Source organism: Canis lupus, chromosome 10 (assembly GCF_003254725.2).
Source record: "Canis lupus dingo isolate Sandy chromosome 10, ASM325472v2, whole genome shotgun sequence".
In the NCBI taxonomy this organism is placed as follows: domain Eukaryota; kingdom Metazoa; phylum Chordata; class Mammalia; order Carnivora; family Canidae; genus Canis; species Canis lupus.
The window spans coordinates 5,856,831-5,873,015 of record NC_064252.1 but is presented as its reverse complement, the minus strand read 5'-3'; the positions used below and the strand labels follow the sequence as shown (position 1 = coordinate 5,873,015).

The window sequence follows — 16,185 nt, the reverse complement described above, 5'->3', positions numbered from 1 at the left end:
GGGGATGATACAGCCCTCACTTAAAATATATTTACTATACTAACCTTAAAGGCTCTTGGCGTGACATAGCTAAATTTTCCAGACCACATTTGTTTGATCAATTCAGCATAAGATTTAGCTATTTCACCTCTCATTCCTAAGGGATTGTCAAAATTCAGTTCTTCTTGATACTTATCATTGAGGAAGTATTCAGTAAGTGGAGGTGTGTTGCTCAAACACTGCAAAGAATAAAACACATTTTCAAGTGAAAGTAACCACACATTAAACATGTTAAAATGAAGAGAGAAACAAACTGATTTGCCACAACATACAGAGAAAAATTTAAATGATGGCTTCTTGAACTAATAAGTAACCGGTTAAATAAACACTCAAATGATGCACTCAACTATTCATTTCCCAAATTTCAAATCAATTACTTATAATAAATGAAAATGCTAATATTTGTTGCTGTAAAATCTGCATTAATTTTAACCACAGCAAACTACCTGTTAACTGGGAGAGAAGCTCAGAGTTTTCTTTCCTTCTTTTACTTGATTGGTAGAAATTATGGGTTTGTCTACTCATCCCAGGCACCTGCAAATTAGCCTGAGTAGGTAAAAACTGAGACAGAGTGCAAGCAAGAAATTAACTTTAAAGAGGTATTTACTTCCAATGTCAATTCCTTATCATGAAAGAGAAGCCTTTACATTTTCCATTTGGTCAACCACTTTTAGAAGGGACAGTACAGGTTAGCTGAGCCTGAGGAAACCAACTTTTGTTATGTGAACTCTGGCTAATGTGCTTTTACTTCAAGTTCTTCATTATCAAAACAATCCAATTTTCCTTTATGGCGAGATTAAAACTATGAGTAAGTTAATTCTCCAACTCTTTTCCATTTAGAATTAAATAATTTAGGATTTAAAATAAAATAGATGGCAGAAGTACAGTTTTTCCACAATATTTTATCTCAAGATGAATGATTTTAAGTTGATAATACCATACAATTTGACTTAATTATGAATCCAATATTACTTTATCAACTAGATGTCTAGCATCATTAAAAAGAGTATGTAATGACTGACAGACAATACGGTTATATAGGTCTTTTGTTGTTGTTGTTGCAGGAAGAAATTTATCTTGGGAGTCAAGTGGCAAAATACTTTAAGTGAAGGTGGTTGCTTGCATGGAAGGAGTAGAAACCTATTCTTAGGAGAGCCCAGATTTATATGAATGGAAATCAACATTTTTCAAAGCTTGCTTTACCACTAATTTGGTTTAATAGTCTGGGATCAAAGTCTCGGCAGCTATGAAAAGTTCAATCTGCTGGGTTCATTTCAGTAACTTCGGTACCATAAACTATGTCTATATACCATGTACGGTTTGGCTAAAACTTCAAAAATTAGGCATGTTCTTTTTTTTGAAATAAATGATAAACTTCTATTTTGTGGCTTCAATTATGAATTAATTTGTGTTTATGCAAGTAACCATAATATCTATTTTAATATTTTCAATGGAATAAAAATAATACTCCTCAAATTGGCAGTCTATAATGTCATGGACTTTGTTATAATTTTTCAGCAACAAAAGCAATATAAAAGCAGTTTAAAATGTTTGGGGTAGAGTATATAGACCTTAGCTTAATAAGCCATTTTTATCAGTAACGAAGTTTATGTGAACAAGAGGAAGATAGAGGTAGGTTATAGCATAGGAGGCAATTCGGGAAAGGATACTTTGCTACTTCTGAACTCCTTTTATACTTCAACTTTTCATAATCTTACACACCTTTTAAGATTCATTCTCTTCCTTTTGCACTAAATGTTCTTTTTAGTTATAAACCCAGCACTAGAGGTAGGGTCTGGCAACCCAGAATATACCATGGCTACCCTAAAAGCCATTACTTAGTAGTATCATTTGATTTAGTACAAATAGGATCAACACTATATAGTCAATATAGGCAAAGAGGCAGGAGGAGGAAGTCAGACAGTATTTCCAACAATTATTTTTCAAATCCTTCTTATTATCGTTTTTTCAAATCCTTGTATTTGATCAGTTCAGGCTTAGGGTTATACTAAGAATCTGATATTCCACTACTGTCTGTAACACCATTATACAAAGAATTTATAGTTTTACCAAACTAAGAATCAAGTTATACAAAACAATAATTTTTGAACTTTCTCATTTAACTGTTTACATGTATCCTTATCTTGCAAAGAGCTTCCAAATATAACTGAAAATTGTGTAGCTTTCCAATAGCATCCAGAGTGATCTTCCTAAATTTATTATCTAATCATGTCATTTCCCTCCTATAAATCCTTAAATAACAATTTCAGAGTAAAATCTCAAGTTTTTGGAAGAGTCTGTCTTTTGCCTACCTATGTAGCCTCATGTTTTGCTTTACCTTTATCTGACTCCATCAAAGTCTTACTTGATTATTTGCAGTTCCTTGACCTCCATGCAATCTCTCACTCTGTAAATTTGCAATATCACTCCATCTATGTGAAATACACCTTCTTTGTCTTACTGACTTCTACTAAACCATCAAGATTCAGGTATCCTGTGTAGGAAATATTCCTAAATTTCCTTACAGTGTTTCCTCCTGTATGTTTCCATATTTCATAATGCTCACTTTTATTACAGTACTTATTTTATAACACGCTGTCACTTTAATTTTAAGTTTGTCTGTTTTGTCAAATGGACTGAGACCTTCATGAGAACAGGAACCATTATATCAATTATATGTATATCTCCAGCACTCAGCAGGTGTATATTAAATGCATGATTAATAAAACATGTTTTTGCCTGTAGTTTTTACAAATGTTTTTATCCTCTTGGTTTTTTACTCTTTTCCTTCAATGTTAGGCACTTTAAAAGTACTTAAAATTTTCTTGAATGAATTATTACTAAATGAGGCAAAAATATATTAGCTGGTAATGAATAATCTCAAAGATTCTCCAAGCACTTTTATCTGAATATTAAGCCAAAAGAAGAATAGTACCTATTAAAAACTTTCCCATGCTTTTGTGCAACTCTTAATTTTGGAGCCCTGAGTTTGTGTCCCACATGGAGTGTAGAGATTTTAAAATAAATAAATACACTTAAAAACAAAAACAAAAACCCTTCCCTTTTGTTTTTCATTTAGTCCACTACCTGCCTTTTAGTGGGTCTCTGTTTGGATTTTTTAAGTCCTTGACACAGGGACCAGTGATTATTTTCAAAATGACACCTGCCATTTTGAAGTTGACAAAAATTCAACATTAACAAACTAAATAACAAAAAAAAATCCCAGTTTTATTAAGTGTTTGTATTACGTGTCAAGATATCATAACTAATATATTTTGAGATAACCCCTATATTTAAATTTAAACCATTAAGTCCTAAATGGCCCAAAAGAGCATTCTAGTTGTTAAACATCATTTTAAAAAAAATGTAGGTATAGTTGATACAATGTTACATTAGTTTCAGGTGTACACCAGAATATAATGCTTTAAGAAACTCACAAGCTGCATTTAAAAAAAAAAATTTATACAAACACATAAATACAGAATTTTTTTTATAAATACAGAAATTTAATAGACAGTTAAGTATTCTACTAATAAGGCAAATATCGTAATAGCTCAAAATATCAGGCTTTTCTTTCTCATACTGAAAATACCTCTCTCCCTTACCTTGAAAATAACATTATTCTTGAAATAGTATAAAAACCACTTAAAATATTGTAAGTTCTCCTAAAATTTTGACTATAAATTTCACCGTATAATTAGAATACAGGTCAAACAACTAAAATATTTCCATGCCTCAAGTGTTATCAGTATTCAGCGCCATCACTGTGGCAGAAGAAAGAAGGTCATTTCTTAAAATTGATCATAACGCAGTAATTTATGCAACTCATTCTATCTTTTAACATGAGGCTATCTTAGAAACATAAACATCTTTGACAGTTAAAAGAACACTGGACACTTGGACTTCTTGCCATTAAATACAATGTTTTAAGAATAAAAATTTTGATTAGTTCAATAATAAAAACCAACATAACCATACGTCTAAAGTATCTCTCTCAAAAATTCCTCTATTGTAACAAACATCACTCTTCTATCTGACTGGGACTGTCCCAAAACAATTCCTTTCCTAAGACATATATATATTAAAAGCCCTACATAGGTAGACATAAGGCATTTCCTTTTTAGCCTGTAAAATACTTTACTGAGTGACGTAATATGGACCTAAAATCACACGACATGTGCTGTGCACCTATGTGGATATATTTTTCACTCTCCATGATTCTTGAACTGTGAAACATAACAAAACTCATCCTTTCTTAACATACACGGTTTTTCCTAGTAAAATCTGAGAATATAGATATAAATCTATCATTGAAACAAAAGGGATTAGATCAACAATATTAGTACGTTATTTCTGTGGCTACCTATAAGCTTTGTGACATTCTATCAGTCACGTGACACGCTGAGCTTCAACTCTGTTAATTCAGATTTCAACTCCCTGCCACTGACAAATACCAACACCTCAGTATTTCAGGGAGAACTATCTCTTACAACTCATTACCAAAAAAATGAGGTCCAAATATGAGGTATTGTGACTGATCATAAAAAAATGTATCTTAAGCCACATTTTGTTTATCATAATGGTGCCTATAGTTGTTCCCAAAATTGGGTAGAATTTTGTCAAATACCAAGCTAAAAGTAAAGCAATAATCAGAATGAAGATAAGAATTCTGCACCAATAGTTTCAGTTTTTAATGTAAAAGAGAATAAATAAAACTAACAATAATGAACAAGCAAAACTGCACTTGTTAACTAGGATAAATATTTCTATACTTAAATATTTTTTATGATTCCTAGGCAAATTTATAGTGTGTGAATTCAACAAGAGGATCTGAAGATCTAAGGATTAAAAAACTAAATTTCATATTTAGTATATGTTAGAGTTCTGGCATTCATTAATTTATTAGCTTTTGTAATAAAATGACTAGTTGGTTAACTAGAAGGTTCAGGATATAAGCTAGTATGAAAAGTTATTGATCCATGAAGAATGAGAGACTGCCTGGGAATGTGCAAGCCAATCATTTTGTAAGCAGACATGACTGCTAAGCATCTGTTCCTAAAAGTGGTTCTGTGGTTCTCTACTTGCGCTTGCCTATGCATTTACAATAGAAACTGTAATAAAGAGTATTCTTGAATGTGAATCTGAATTAGGAGTCTTAAGACATAGTCCTTAGTTTAATGTATTAAGATTGAACCTTAGCATGTACCCCTAACTCCCTTTCTTAGAATATTCTCCTGTAAGAAATTCCTACTCATTCTTTAACACTTATCTCAGAATCTCTTAAAAACATTACATCTTCCTCAGCACCTCAAGGAAGAACTAATATTCCTTCCTCTAAAGTAACTCTGTATCTTGAGCTCACTTATACTGTACTTATCTTAAGAGTAGTATCCAGTCTAACCCACTTTTGTACCTCAGAGTCTATATAGCACAATGCCTGACACATACATTAATAAAAGTGTGTTGAATGAATGAAAACTGGTACAGTAGAAAGACTGGAAACAGTCCTTAGAGAAATTGAGAGCAGTAGAAAATACTAAAGCGAAAACACTGAATTGTACCATTATAGAACTATAACCTATTTGAAAGTTCTAAAAGTTCAAAGAATAAAAGTCCAAATAATGCCCAGGCAGGCTTTCCTAATGAAGGAAAACAGCTATAATGAATGCTCCAAACTATCAAGATAAATCGATAAAAGTAAAAGATATGTAAAGGAAAAATACTTGGAAACAGATTTTTATAAAGACTCTTCCCCAAATCTTCAACCCAAACATAAAAATTCGAAAGAGAATTCTTCTAAATAATCAAATGTCTCATTGAGTGGACATTCGGCTCTATGATTCAATACATATAAAACTTTAATCACTGCCACCATGAAGAACTATTTTTTTAAAAGAATGCATATATCATTCAGCTATTTTATGAAGTTATAATTCTCTATGAAAAACTCTCTAGTTATAAATTTCCATATATCTAAAATTGTAATATTATGTGAGGTTATGATTTTCTTTCATTATTTAATTAGTTGGAAAAGCTACAATGTTCTGCCCATAACTTTTCCTTATACACATATATACAAATCCTATTGCTCTTACATTATTTTCAACAAGTTCTTCCATTAAATATGTTGTGATCAGTAAGAGTGATGTTTCTAGAGTTCTCTGAAAAAATATGTGACTCATGTAAGTCTCAATTTTGTATTTCACTATAAACTTCTATATTATTTTTTAAACTGATGAAGTGAAATAAAGTTCTACTGTATAACCAAATCTCAAGTCTGTAATCAACATATTTTAGGAAATGAATAATTAATAGCCATCCCAATAACTTGTAATGAATCTGGAATTTCCCCAGTACCTGGAAAATAGCCAAAGTAATCCCCTTCAAAAAGAGAAAGTTGTCTTTTGTAATGCTGAATATGAACCACTCCCTTTCTGTTCAGGTGCTCCAGAAGCCCAATTTTCAAGTGATCATGTATGCTCACTATTTTAGTAAACCGGTAACTAGAACAGGAAAGAAAACAAACTTAATTTTTGATTACCTAAAGCTTTGAGTTGTGTAACTCATTCTGTAACTGATCAAAATGTAATGCCACTCACAACCCTTTAAAAAAAGTAGCTACACCTTCAAACTAACCAATACTAAAAATAAAAACCCAATCTAAAATGAGGAAACCATTTTATTTTCTTATGATTTAAAAATAAAACCTGAAGTAATCCATGGTTACCTTAGAATAACCCAGTATGTTTTTCCTGGATTTTAAGATTAGATGGGATAAGAATTTTCAGATTTGCCATGCTATTGTTTTTCACTTTGTCATGACAACTGTATAAACATTCTGAAAAGGTATTGAATAATTCTGAAGCATTCTGTTAATATTGGGATATTGGCTCTAGTTCTGCAATGAAATAGTGGATGAGAAACGAAAGTGATGTAGACTTTTACAATGAAAATCTATAAATACAAGCCTGTGTCTTCATCAAGTAAAAAATTAAAATGAGTTATTTTTAAGACACTTGGTATTTTATTTTTTGTTACTTTTGTTACTTTGTTACTTTCCTAGGAAAGGCAAATCTCATTACATTTGAGAGATCAATTCTAAAGCTTCTCCACATATTTTAGGAAAGCAAACAATCGCTCTATTTTGCTTTTCATTTCCAATCTCTTTTCAAGCTCTCTTTCAAAAACAAATTTAGGTAAGTAAAATATAAGTGGATGTAACTTTAATTCATTTATTAAAAAAAAAACTTAATGGTTCTTTCCTCCTTCCAACTAGTCAACTTAATACTCAACTTAAAATATTGGAATTTTACATAAAATAGTTTTCAAAGGCAGTTTTGAATTCGACAAGGATATTGTTCTAACAAATTTAACATTTGTCATTAATCTGGGTGCTATACTTAAGATCTAAATAAAACTAAGTTTCATTTAAAGTTCCTGTTACTCTTTTCTTCAAATTCTAGGTAATTTCTTCTTCATATACTACTTAAATTCAATGAACTAGTATTATGAGAACTCTGGGAAAGTATGAGAACTAATTGGAAACATTTTGTCAGCTAGCAAAGAAATAATGCTTTTTTTCTCTCATCTATAGAATTGAGTGAGGAGAATTCTAAGTTTATAAAAAGACTACTCTGTTACTGGTAGTGAGTAAATCTTAAAATGTTAAAAAAAAAGTCATGATTATGTAAAGACCATTAATTTTCATGTTAAATGCTACAAGAAGAAATTTTTTTTTTAAAGATTCCCTTTCTTTTTCTTTTTTTTTTTATTTATGATAGTCGCACAGAGAGAGAGAGAGAGGCAGAGACATAGGCAGAGGGAGAAGCAGGCTCCATGCACCGGGAGCCCAACGTGGGATTCGATCCCGGGTCTCCAGGATTGCGCCCTGGGCCCAAGGCAGGCGCTAAACCGCTGCGCCACCCAGGGATCCCCCTACAAGAAGAAATTAAAGATCCACTTTCAATATAAATAAATTTGAAAGCTTCTGTGATAATGATTACACCAACAACAATACTATAAGTTTCGGGCAAATGTACTAAGGTTTTCAAACAACTAGACTATAACAGCAATTGTCTAAAATCTTTTTTTGCAACAGACTTTTTAAGGAGTGATTTTATGTTTAATATTCAATTTATAGGAAGCAAGCTAAAAACACTTGGTTCTTTTTTTTAAACATATGGTTCTAATAACATTAATGAACTTTAATGTAAGTTATATTTATTTTAAAGAACTAAAGTATATGAATTCAATTTTAATGTTTAGTACTGCTATCTGCTCTATTCCATTAATAATTCAAAACTGGCTCAGAATGAAATGAATGTCACTATCTTAGGTAAGACAAAGGATTAAGGAAAAACAATGGTTCTTTATAATTTTTTTAAAGGATTTTATTTATTTATTCATGACAGACATAGAGAGAGAGAGAGGCAGAGACACAGGCAGAGGGAGAAGCAGGCTCCATGCCAGAAGCCCAACGCGGGACTCAATCCCAGGACTCCAGGATTGTGCTCTGGGCCAAAGGCAGGCGCTAGACTGCTGAGCCACCCAGGGATCCCCCATTCTTTATAATTTTATGCGTGGTTCAGTACCTTGCACATAGTATTCAGTAAAGAAACGTTTTTAAATAAATGAGTATATTGAATTGTGTGATTCACTGATCTTTCAGTTCTTCTGTAAAGGCATACAGGAAAGAATAGCAGAAAAATTCTAAAAAGTTTAACTGATTTTTTTTACATTCTTTAAGGAAACCACTATGTTATATACTTCTCTGCATCATTTCATTACATTAGGCCCATAGCTGATAATACTTCATGTGAGTTGAAACAGAATTTTAAATAACATGTAACAGCATGAATTATGAAGGTTTCTGATTATTTTCTTTTTTTTCTGATTATTTTCATAACAAAAAAATTTATGTAATCATTCAACAAATATTAAGAAAAGAAGATCATTATTTCAAAAGTCTCTAGAAGTATAAAAATCATGTTCTAAAGGATTTTTTCCTATCTTTCACCATGAAATCATTCAAGAAATTGTTTGCATGGTAATGGGGGCTGCTCTGACAAGCTGTAATTAACATGGCAGCCCAATTCAAGAGCTATCAGATTGGTTACACTAGTGGAATATAAAGATGTAGTATTTCTTGCATTTTATATATATTGGTAAGTTTCTGACTTTTTAGTTGCAAGAAATCAATATATACGCTATGTACTGTAATTCTTTTTTTAATTAAAAATTTTTTTTTGCTATAATTCTTTTTAAAACTAATGTGCTCAAAAAAAAACACTAATGTGCTCTTTTGGAGTTTAGGCAATTTCAGAAATACCATTTATTTGGTACAGGTCAAGTTCTAAACATTTCTGGTATATTTTCTAATGCAGTATTTTTCTCTATTTGCATGAAGGAACTAATTTTTAAAAAATTTCCAAATCATCACAGACTGAAACTTTATAAACTACAATAAAAATGAACCACTAGAAAAATGAGGGAAAAAAAGGACATACAAAAAACAACGCCCCATTTTAATCATGAGATTTAATAGATAATCACCCTGACAAATTTCTAGAATAGTCTTAGATCACTTATGCTTAATTTCTATGCTTATTTTATGGCTGATCATGCTATCTCATCCATAGACACACTGTGAGAAACACGGTTCTAACGTATTTCAGGCATTATACTAAACATTGGGGATATAAAAGAAAACCAAACACAGCATCTGCTTTCACGATTCTCACTGTGTAACAGGTATTTAACCAGAAGAGACAAAGGAAAAGGGGGAGAGGTGGAGGTGTAGGAAAGGCAACCAGGGAAAAGAAAACAGTATACGCAAAGAAGTTTGGAACTTAAATTCTAAGAACCTTTAGTTTTGGCTAAAGAGGTAGATAGGGTCTCATTTGGATTTTATCCTTTAAGTGACGGGAAGCAAGTCTTAAGAGTTAACATTATAAAACAATGACTGAATCAGTGTACTAAATGGAGTGGAAGAGGATAAACGAAAGAAAAATATGAGGTTAGAGATGTATTTCAATAGTTCATATAAAAGTTGCTAAAATATTGAAATAGTGTAGTGACAGTAAAAGAGAAGATGGATATAAGTGACATTAAGAGGCAATGGAATGAACAGGATTTGGAATAAGTGTCAAGTTTTCAATTTGGGATAGTTGCAACTAAAAGGGAGTAGAAGGGATAAAGGATCAGGTTTCTTGGCGGGGAGGGTAGTATGTTGGTCTTAGTAGATACATTTAGTTTAAGTGTAATATTATCCAAGGCAGAAAAGTCCATCTAATAGTTACATATATTGGAGGGAAACTTAGGAAGGAGAATTATGCTTGAGACAGGTTTGGGATTTGTCAGTTAAAGTGGATGTCAACTTCTCAAAGGTAAAGAGGCCATGATGAACCCTGCAAACAGAAGGTCAAGAATGACCATATCAAAAGCAATTTCTATGGAGTGGTATGATGGTCAAAGCAATGATATAACAGTAGGTGATATTTACATATTGCTTACTAGGTACCAAGCACTTCTTAAGCAATTTATCTTCATTTAGCAGATGAGAAACTAAGCATTTTCTTATCCAAGATCATACAACCAAGTAGCAGAACCAGGATTTGAATCCAAGTAGTCAGGTTCCAAAATCCATGTTAGTTACTACTACAGCTAAGATGCAGAGGACTACTGAATGGGGGATGAGAAAGTAGGGAGAAAGCACAGACCATTATTTCCAATTTTCAAGATCAAGAATCATCCTTACTCCATATCCTGTCCCCAATACCAATAAGAGAAAAAGACTTGACCACGTATATATGCTTAAAGGAACACAGTGAAGAGGTAAAAGTCTGTAACAATGACATGATTATTAATGGAACAAATTTCAGGAAAGACAGTAGAGGTCCCCAGGAAGATGGTGATATAATCATGATGAAAGAAACTTCAGGTATGGATGGTACTTAGTGAATATAAGAGGAATCTTAAAATATGTCTTATCTTACTATTAAGAGTTTCCTTATAAACAATTAGTAACATTTTGGTCAAAAACTTGTAATTTCTTTCAAAAGGTTTTTTTTTTTTAAAGATTTTATTCATTTATTCATGAGACACAGAAAGAGAGAGAAAAAGAGAGGCAGAGACACAGGCTCCATACAGGGAGCCCGACGTGGGACTCGATCCCAGGTGTCCAGGATCACACCCTGGGCTGAAGGTGGCACTAAACCGCTGAGCCATCCGGGCTGCCCTAAAAAGTTACTGAAAGCTTTTTCTGTCAAAGTACGTAATACTTAGAAAGGCCCTGGGCAACTACTGAAGAATCACTCAATTCTACTACTGAAGAATCACTCAATATACGTCATTTATACAATAAATCTATAAAAATATATATTCATTCATATATACATAATGAATATATACCAGTATGTATGTCAATGATTCAGTTTGTATTCAAAGCAAAAGCGGGATCCCTGGGTGGTGCAGCGGTTTGGCGCCTGCCTTTGGCCCAGGGCGTGATCCTGGAGTCCTGGGATCGAATCCCACGTCGGGCTCCGGGTGCATGGAGCCTGCTTCTCCCTCTGCCTGTGTCTCTGCCTCTCTCTCTCTCTCTGTGTGACTATCATAAATAAAAAAAATAAAAAATAAAAAAAAGCAAAAGCTCTCTAAATGAAGGCCAGAGACACTTTTAATTTTTAATTATATATATGACATGGTTTATAAAGCCATGATTTTCCAGTAAACTCTTCAAATTCAAATGAACATCATCTTTGATATAATTACTTTAGGAGGTGATATGTTTGTTCTCTTGATATTGTCATTAATTAAAATATTTTACTTCTCTTTTAGAGCTGGCACACATATGAAAAAGCATCAGTATCTAGCATACAGGGGGTGCCAATATGTGTTTATGTATAAACAATGTGTTTTTTGCCATGGTAAAATAGATTTCTAATGTAAGGATTTCTGTGGTGGAAAAAGGTGGAACAAGTTTGAGCTACGATGTTATATTTGTACTTCTGGTTTATGACCAAATGAACAAAACGTAAGTTGTTATGAATAATGTATTCTACACCAAACAAAATTGAGGCCTGACTCAAAAGTCACCTCCTTGCAAAAGCCTCACTTATTTCCAAAGGGCTCTCTTTTGTTTGCCTCCACAACATTTGACTGATCATGCTTTCTATCCTATCACATACTGTATCATACTTATTTCTACTTTTTTTTCGTTCACTACATCATGAACTTCTAGACATAGGCTTGTCCTTTCCAATGTTTTTACCAATGGTTAGAAAAATGCTTGGCACACAGTAGAGACTCAATGGATATATGTTGGATTAGCTAAATAAAGTAGCCCAATAAAAACAAGATTAGGATAGTAGCTCTTAATTCCTTTGTCTTTTTCTCTTTTAACCCTAGATGAACCCAATTACTTCCTATATACATCCAGTTATCGATTCTTTGTACCACTGTAGCTGAACATTGCTAGAGAAAATTTCAGGTGAATAAATTTCTACCATTCTGAATTGATCTCCAGCCTCAAAAGAGATCTCAATACTGTCAATCTTATTCTTTAATTCTTAGCAAATAACCTGGTCTCGTAGTTTTAGGATAATGGGTCATCACAAAATCTAGAAACTATTTGCAAATAATTTTTTCTCCTGTTGCAATAGTAGTGTCTTTCCTCCATTTGAATGTTGTCCTGTAAGGCTTAGTCCTGGAACTTTTTTTCATAGATGCCCTCATTTAGATGCAATCATCCCTGATTTTAATTATCATCTACAAGCAGCCATATTTCTATTACTAACCTAAGCCTTTGGTCTGTATTCCGTATTAGAATATCCATCTACAAATGATGTATCTAATTTGGATGTTTCACAGGTACCACAAACTGAACATGCCTAAAATTAACTCATATTATTCTTGTTACCCCAAGCCATAAACTAAAATGTGATTTCCTTTACTTTTCATTAATTTGAGTGCCTTCTACATGTCAAACACTGTTCTAAGTAATAGGGCTAGCGCAGTGACTAAAAGAAAGCCCTGATATTCATAGAGCATATGTGAGAGAGAGGTGGGGGGGCGGTTGCAGACAGATAAATGGGGCTGGAGTGGGCAAGGTTCTGACCAATATGGTCAGATTTGTGATTTTGTGATGACCCATTTAGGTTTGGTTTCTGACCAAACCTAAAGGAAGAGAGAGAACAAGGATACAAATATTCGGAGGAAGAAATTCCAGGTATAGGAAATTCTAAGTACAGAGATCCTGAGGCAAGAACATTCTTGGCATGAACAAGGCCAGAGCTTATAGTAAGGATGGAAAAGGAAACATGGAGGAAAATGGTAGGAAATAAGACAGCATGGGACTAGACCATATAGGGCCTTATCTCCATTCTGTTTTAAGGACTTAAGCTTTTGTTGAGTGAAATGAGAAGGCATGTAATATTACAGACAAAGAGAATATTCAAAGCCTTAGCTTTGAACGGGAAAGCTCTCGCTGCTCTTTGGAGTATGGGCCATACCCATTAAGAGTTTAAGCAAATAAATCAGTTAGGAGATAAATGCAATAAAACAGATGAAAATATTGTAGCCTGGAATCTTTAATGCCTTAGTAGTACATTAAAATCCAAACTCCCCCTACATGATCTGGCTTTTTCCTAATTCTTCAGACTCATTTTATACCACTCCCCTTCAAATATTATTCCATAGGTTACTCACCTGTTGGTTCCTCAAACATGCCTGACCTAGAAGAACTGCACATGTTGTTGCTCCATCTAACTTCAACTCTCACCTGCCTAACTCATACTATTCTCTGGTTATAGCTCTATGTTACCTCTGGAGAGTTTGACACCCAATATAAGGTAGGTACTCTCCAAGTTCTTATTATTTACTCATAGCACTCCATTTTTCCTCTTTATCATACTTATCATGATTTACTTAATGTTTATCTTCTCTACTAGACTATGCTCTGAGGAAACATATACTGTTTTGTTCACAATACTAGAATTATTATTGCCTATAAGTGAAAGGAACTTAGGCCCTCAATAACTATGTGCTGAGTAAATGAACAGACTTCATAAGTATATTTGATTAAAAAAATTATCTAGCTTGACTGCCTATAGTATTCTGAGGATAATGCTCTGAATAACTTCACGCTTTTGAAAATCAACTCCATCATCAAAGCAAGAGAAATATCTATTGGTGATATTAAGGAAAAGGAACGTAATTCCAAAAGGAGTTCCATCTTGTATTAAGGGGGACATATCTTTGACATAAACATAAAAAATTTTTAATGGTTGTAAATGCAACCAGTAATGTAAATCTGTATATACTTAATGCCACTGAACTGTACAATTAATAATGATTAAAATAGTAAATTTTATGTATATTTGACCACAATAAAACATTTTTATGCATTTCTTACAAGTTGATTAGCATAATTTTAAAGGATGTATTATCTCAGAATGTTTTGAATAGTACCATAGTTTTAACTCTTTTATTAACTTGTCCTGGTGAATGACAAGTCACTTAAACTTTCCCTGCCTTAATTTTCTCATCAGTGAAATAAAGGTATCTTAATGCCCTAAATGACAGACCTCTGTGAAGAGGAAATTAAAAATGTGGCAATGATATGAAAAACCTTCACTATGAAAGAAAGGTACTATTGTTCTCAGAGGCTGCAGGTTTATTACCGGGCTGTTAATTTTTTAATATGAGTTTATAAGAATTAGTAATTTATTTTAAATATTATTAATTAAGCAATGGTTTTCAGTACCAACTCACTGACCTTCTCCCTACCCAGTAGAGCATAGTTTACAAATCACTGTAAGATCTGACTGATAATACTTAGCAATTAGTTTCCATAAATATAATATTAAAAGAATATTGAACTAAAGCAATTATTTGCAAAGGAGAACATTAATGAAGATGTGCATGAGCAGTAAGCATAATTACAAACTGTTTCTACTCACAAACCAAAATAGAAAGGGGATTTTTTTTTTTTAAGATTTTATTTTATTTATTTATTCATGAGAGACACAGGGAGAGAGAGAAAGGCAGAGACACAGGCAGAGGGAGAAGCAGGCTCCATGCAAGGAGCCCGACATGGGACTCGATCCTGGGACTCCAGGATCACACCCCGGGCTGAAAGTGGCACTAAACCGCTGAGCCACCGGGGCTGCCCTAGAAAGGGGATTTTAAGGTAAATGACATTAAAAGAAAAAAGTTCAATAGATTAGGAACTTTTTAGTAATAAATACAGCACAGCCTCAGTTGACCAGAATTTAAATGTATACATTAAAACACATAGATAAAAGACAAAACAAGCCTTTAAGAGGGATTTAGTGTGCCTTTCCTTTTTTTAAAGCTTCTATCAGTATAATATCCCCTATTTCCTCGTGATACTATTCAGTAAAGCAATTTATAATTTGAAATACGAGCCTAATACATTTTAGAATCTTCTAATTATAAAGTACTGAATGATATTAGTATATATTTAATAAAGGAAGAAATAGATCTTAGAAAACAGTTTGACATCAAGAAAATAAATTTTAATTTTTAGAGGATAAAAGTAAATTTGGAACCACTTTCCAAGTTTTTTTTTTTTTTTTTTTGAGCAGAGCAAATTTGTAGCTATCATTATAAACTACAGACTGACATTTCTTACATTTTCCTTTAATTACAAATGAACATCCTTTCAACAATTATTAAAATCAATACAAGAGGGGATCCTGGCTGGCTCAGTGGGTGGAACATGTGACTCTTGATTTTGGGACTATGAGTTTGAGACCCTTGTTGGGTGTAGAGATTACTTAAAATTAAAAAAAAAAAATCTTAAAAAAAATCAATACAAGATATTTTGGCCTAATTATGTTAACTGCTGTTATAAGATTCGTGATCACTGTAAGTAATCCAATCTAATGAGTATATGTAAATGGGTTTTGACCAGCCAGAGTAATATAAAAACAATTCTGTCAAGTGTAATTATATACAACTAACTCCTCTTTTTTTTTTTTTTTTAAAGATTTTATTTATTCATGAGAAACAGAGAGAGAGAGGAAGAGGCAGAGGCAGAGGGAGAAGCAGGTTCCATGCAGGGACTCGATCCCAGGACCCGGGATCATGAGCTGAGCCAAAGGCAGATGCTTTACCGCTGAGCAC

The 16,185-nt window shown here is 32.9% G+C and overlaps 1 protein-coding gene and 1 long non-coding RNA gene across 14 annotated transcripts in view; one reads left to right on the top strand and one right to left on the bottom strand.

The window, feature by feature from the left end:
• Nucleotides 1-16,185, bottom strand: part of USP15 (ubiquitin specific peptidase 15) — a 122,905-nt gene that overhangs the window by 20,150 nt on the left and 86,570 nt on the right. For 9 of the 13 annotated variants that reach the window (XR_007413343.1, XR_007413344.1, XM_025476763.3 and 6 more), the window contains one exon: nt 45-218. Coding sequence is in view for 10 of the 13 variants with exons in the window: in XM_025476763.3 (XP_025332548.1) it covers nt 45-218 (174 nt within the window). In the remaining 3 variants the exon portion in view is untranslated. Of the gene's footprint in view, nt 1-44; nt 219-485; nt 574-6,396; nt 6,543-6,766; nt 6,887-16,185 lie in introns of those variants that run through there. The other 4 variants (XM_025476770.3, XM_025476771.3, XM_025476772.3 and 1 more) reach the window with 4 other exon arrangements.
• LOC112677937 (uncharacterized) overlaps nt 1-16,185 on the top strand; it is a 73,920-nt gene that overhangs the window by 56,199 nt on the left and 1,536 nt on the right. Inside the window, exon 5 of the long non-coding RNA XR_007413347.1 lies at nt 13,848-13,886. This is a non-coding gene — a long non-coding RNA (uncharacterized LOC112677937). The remainder of the gene's footprint in view (nt 1-13,847; nt 13,887-16,185) is intronic.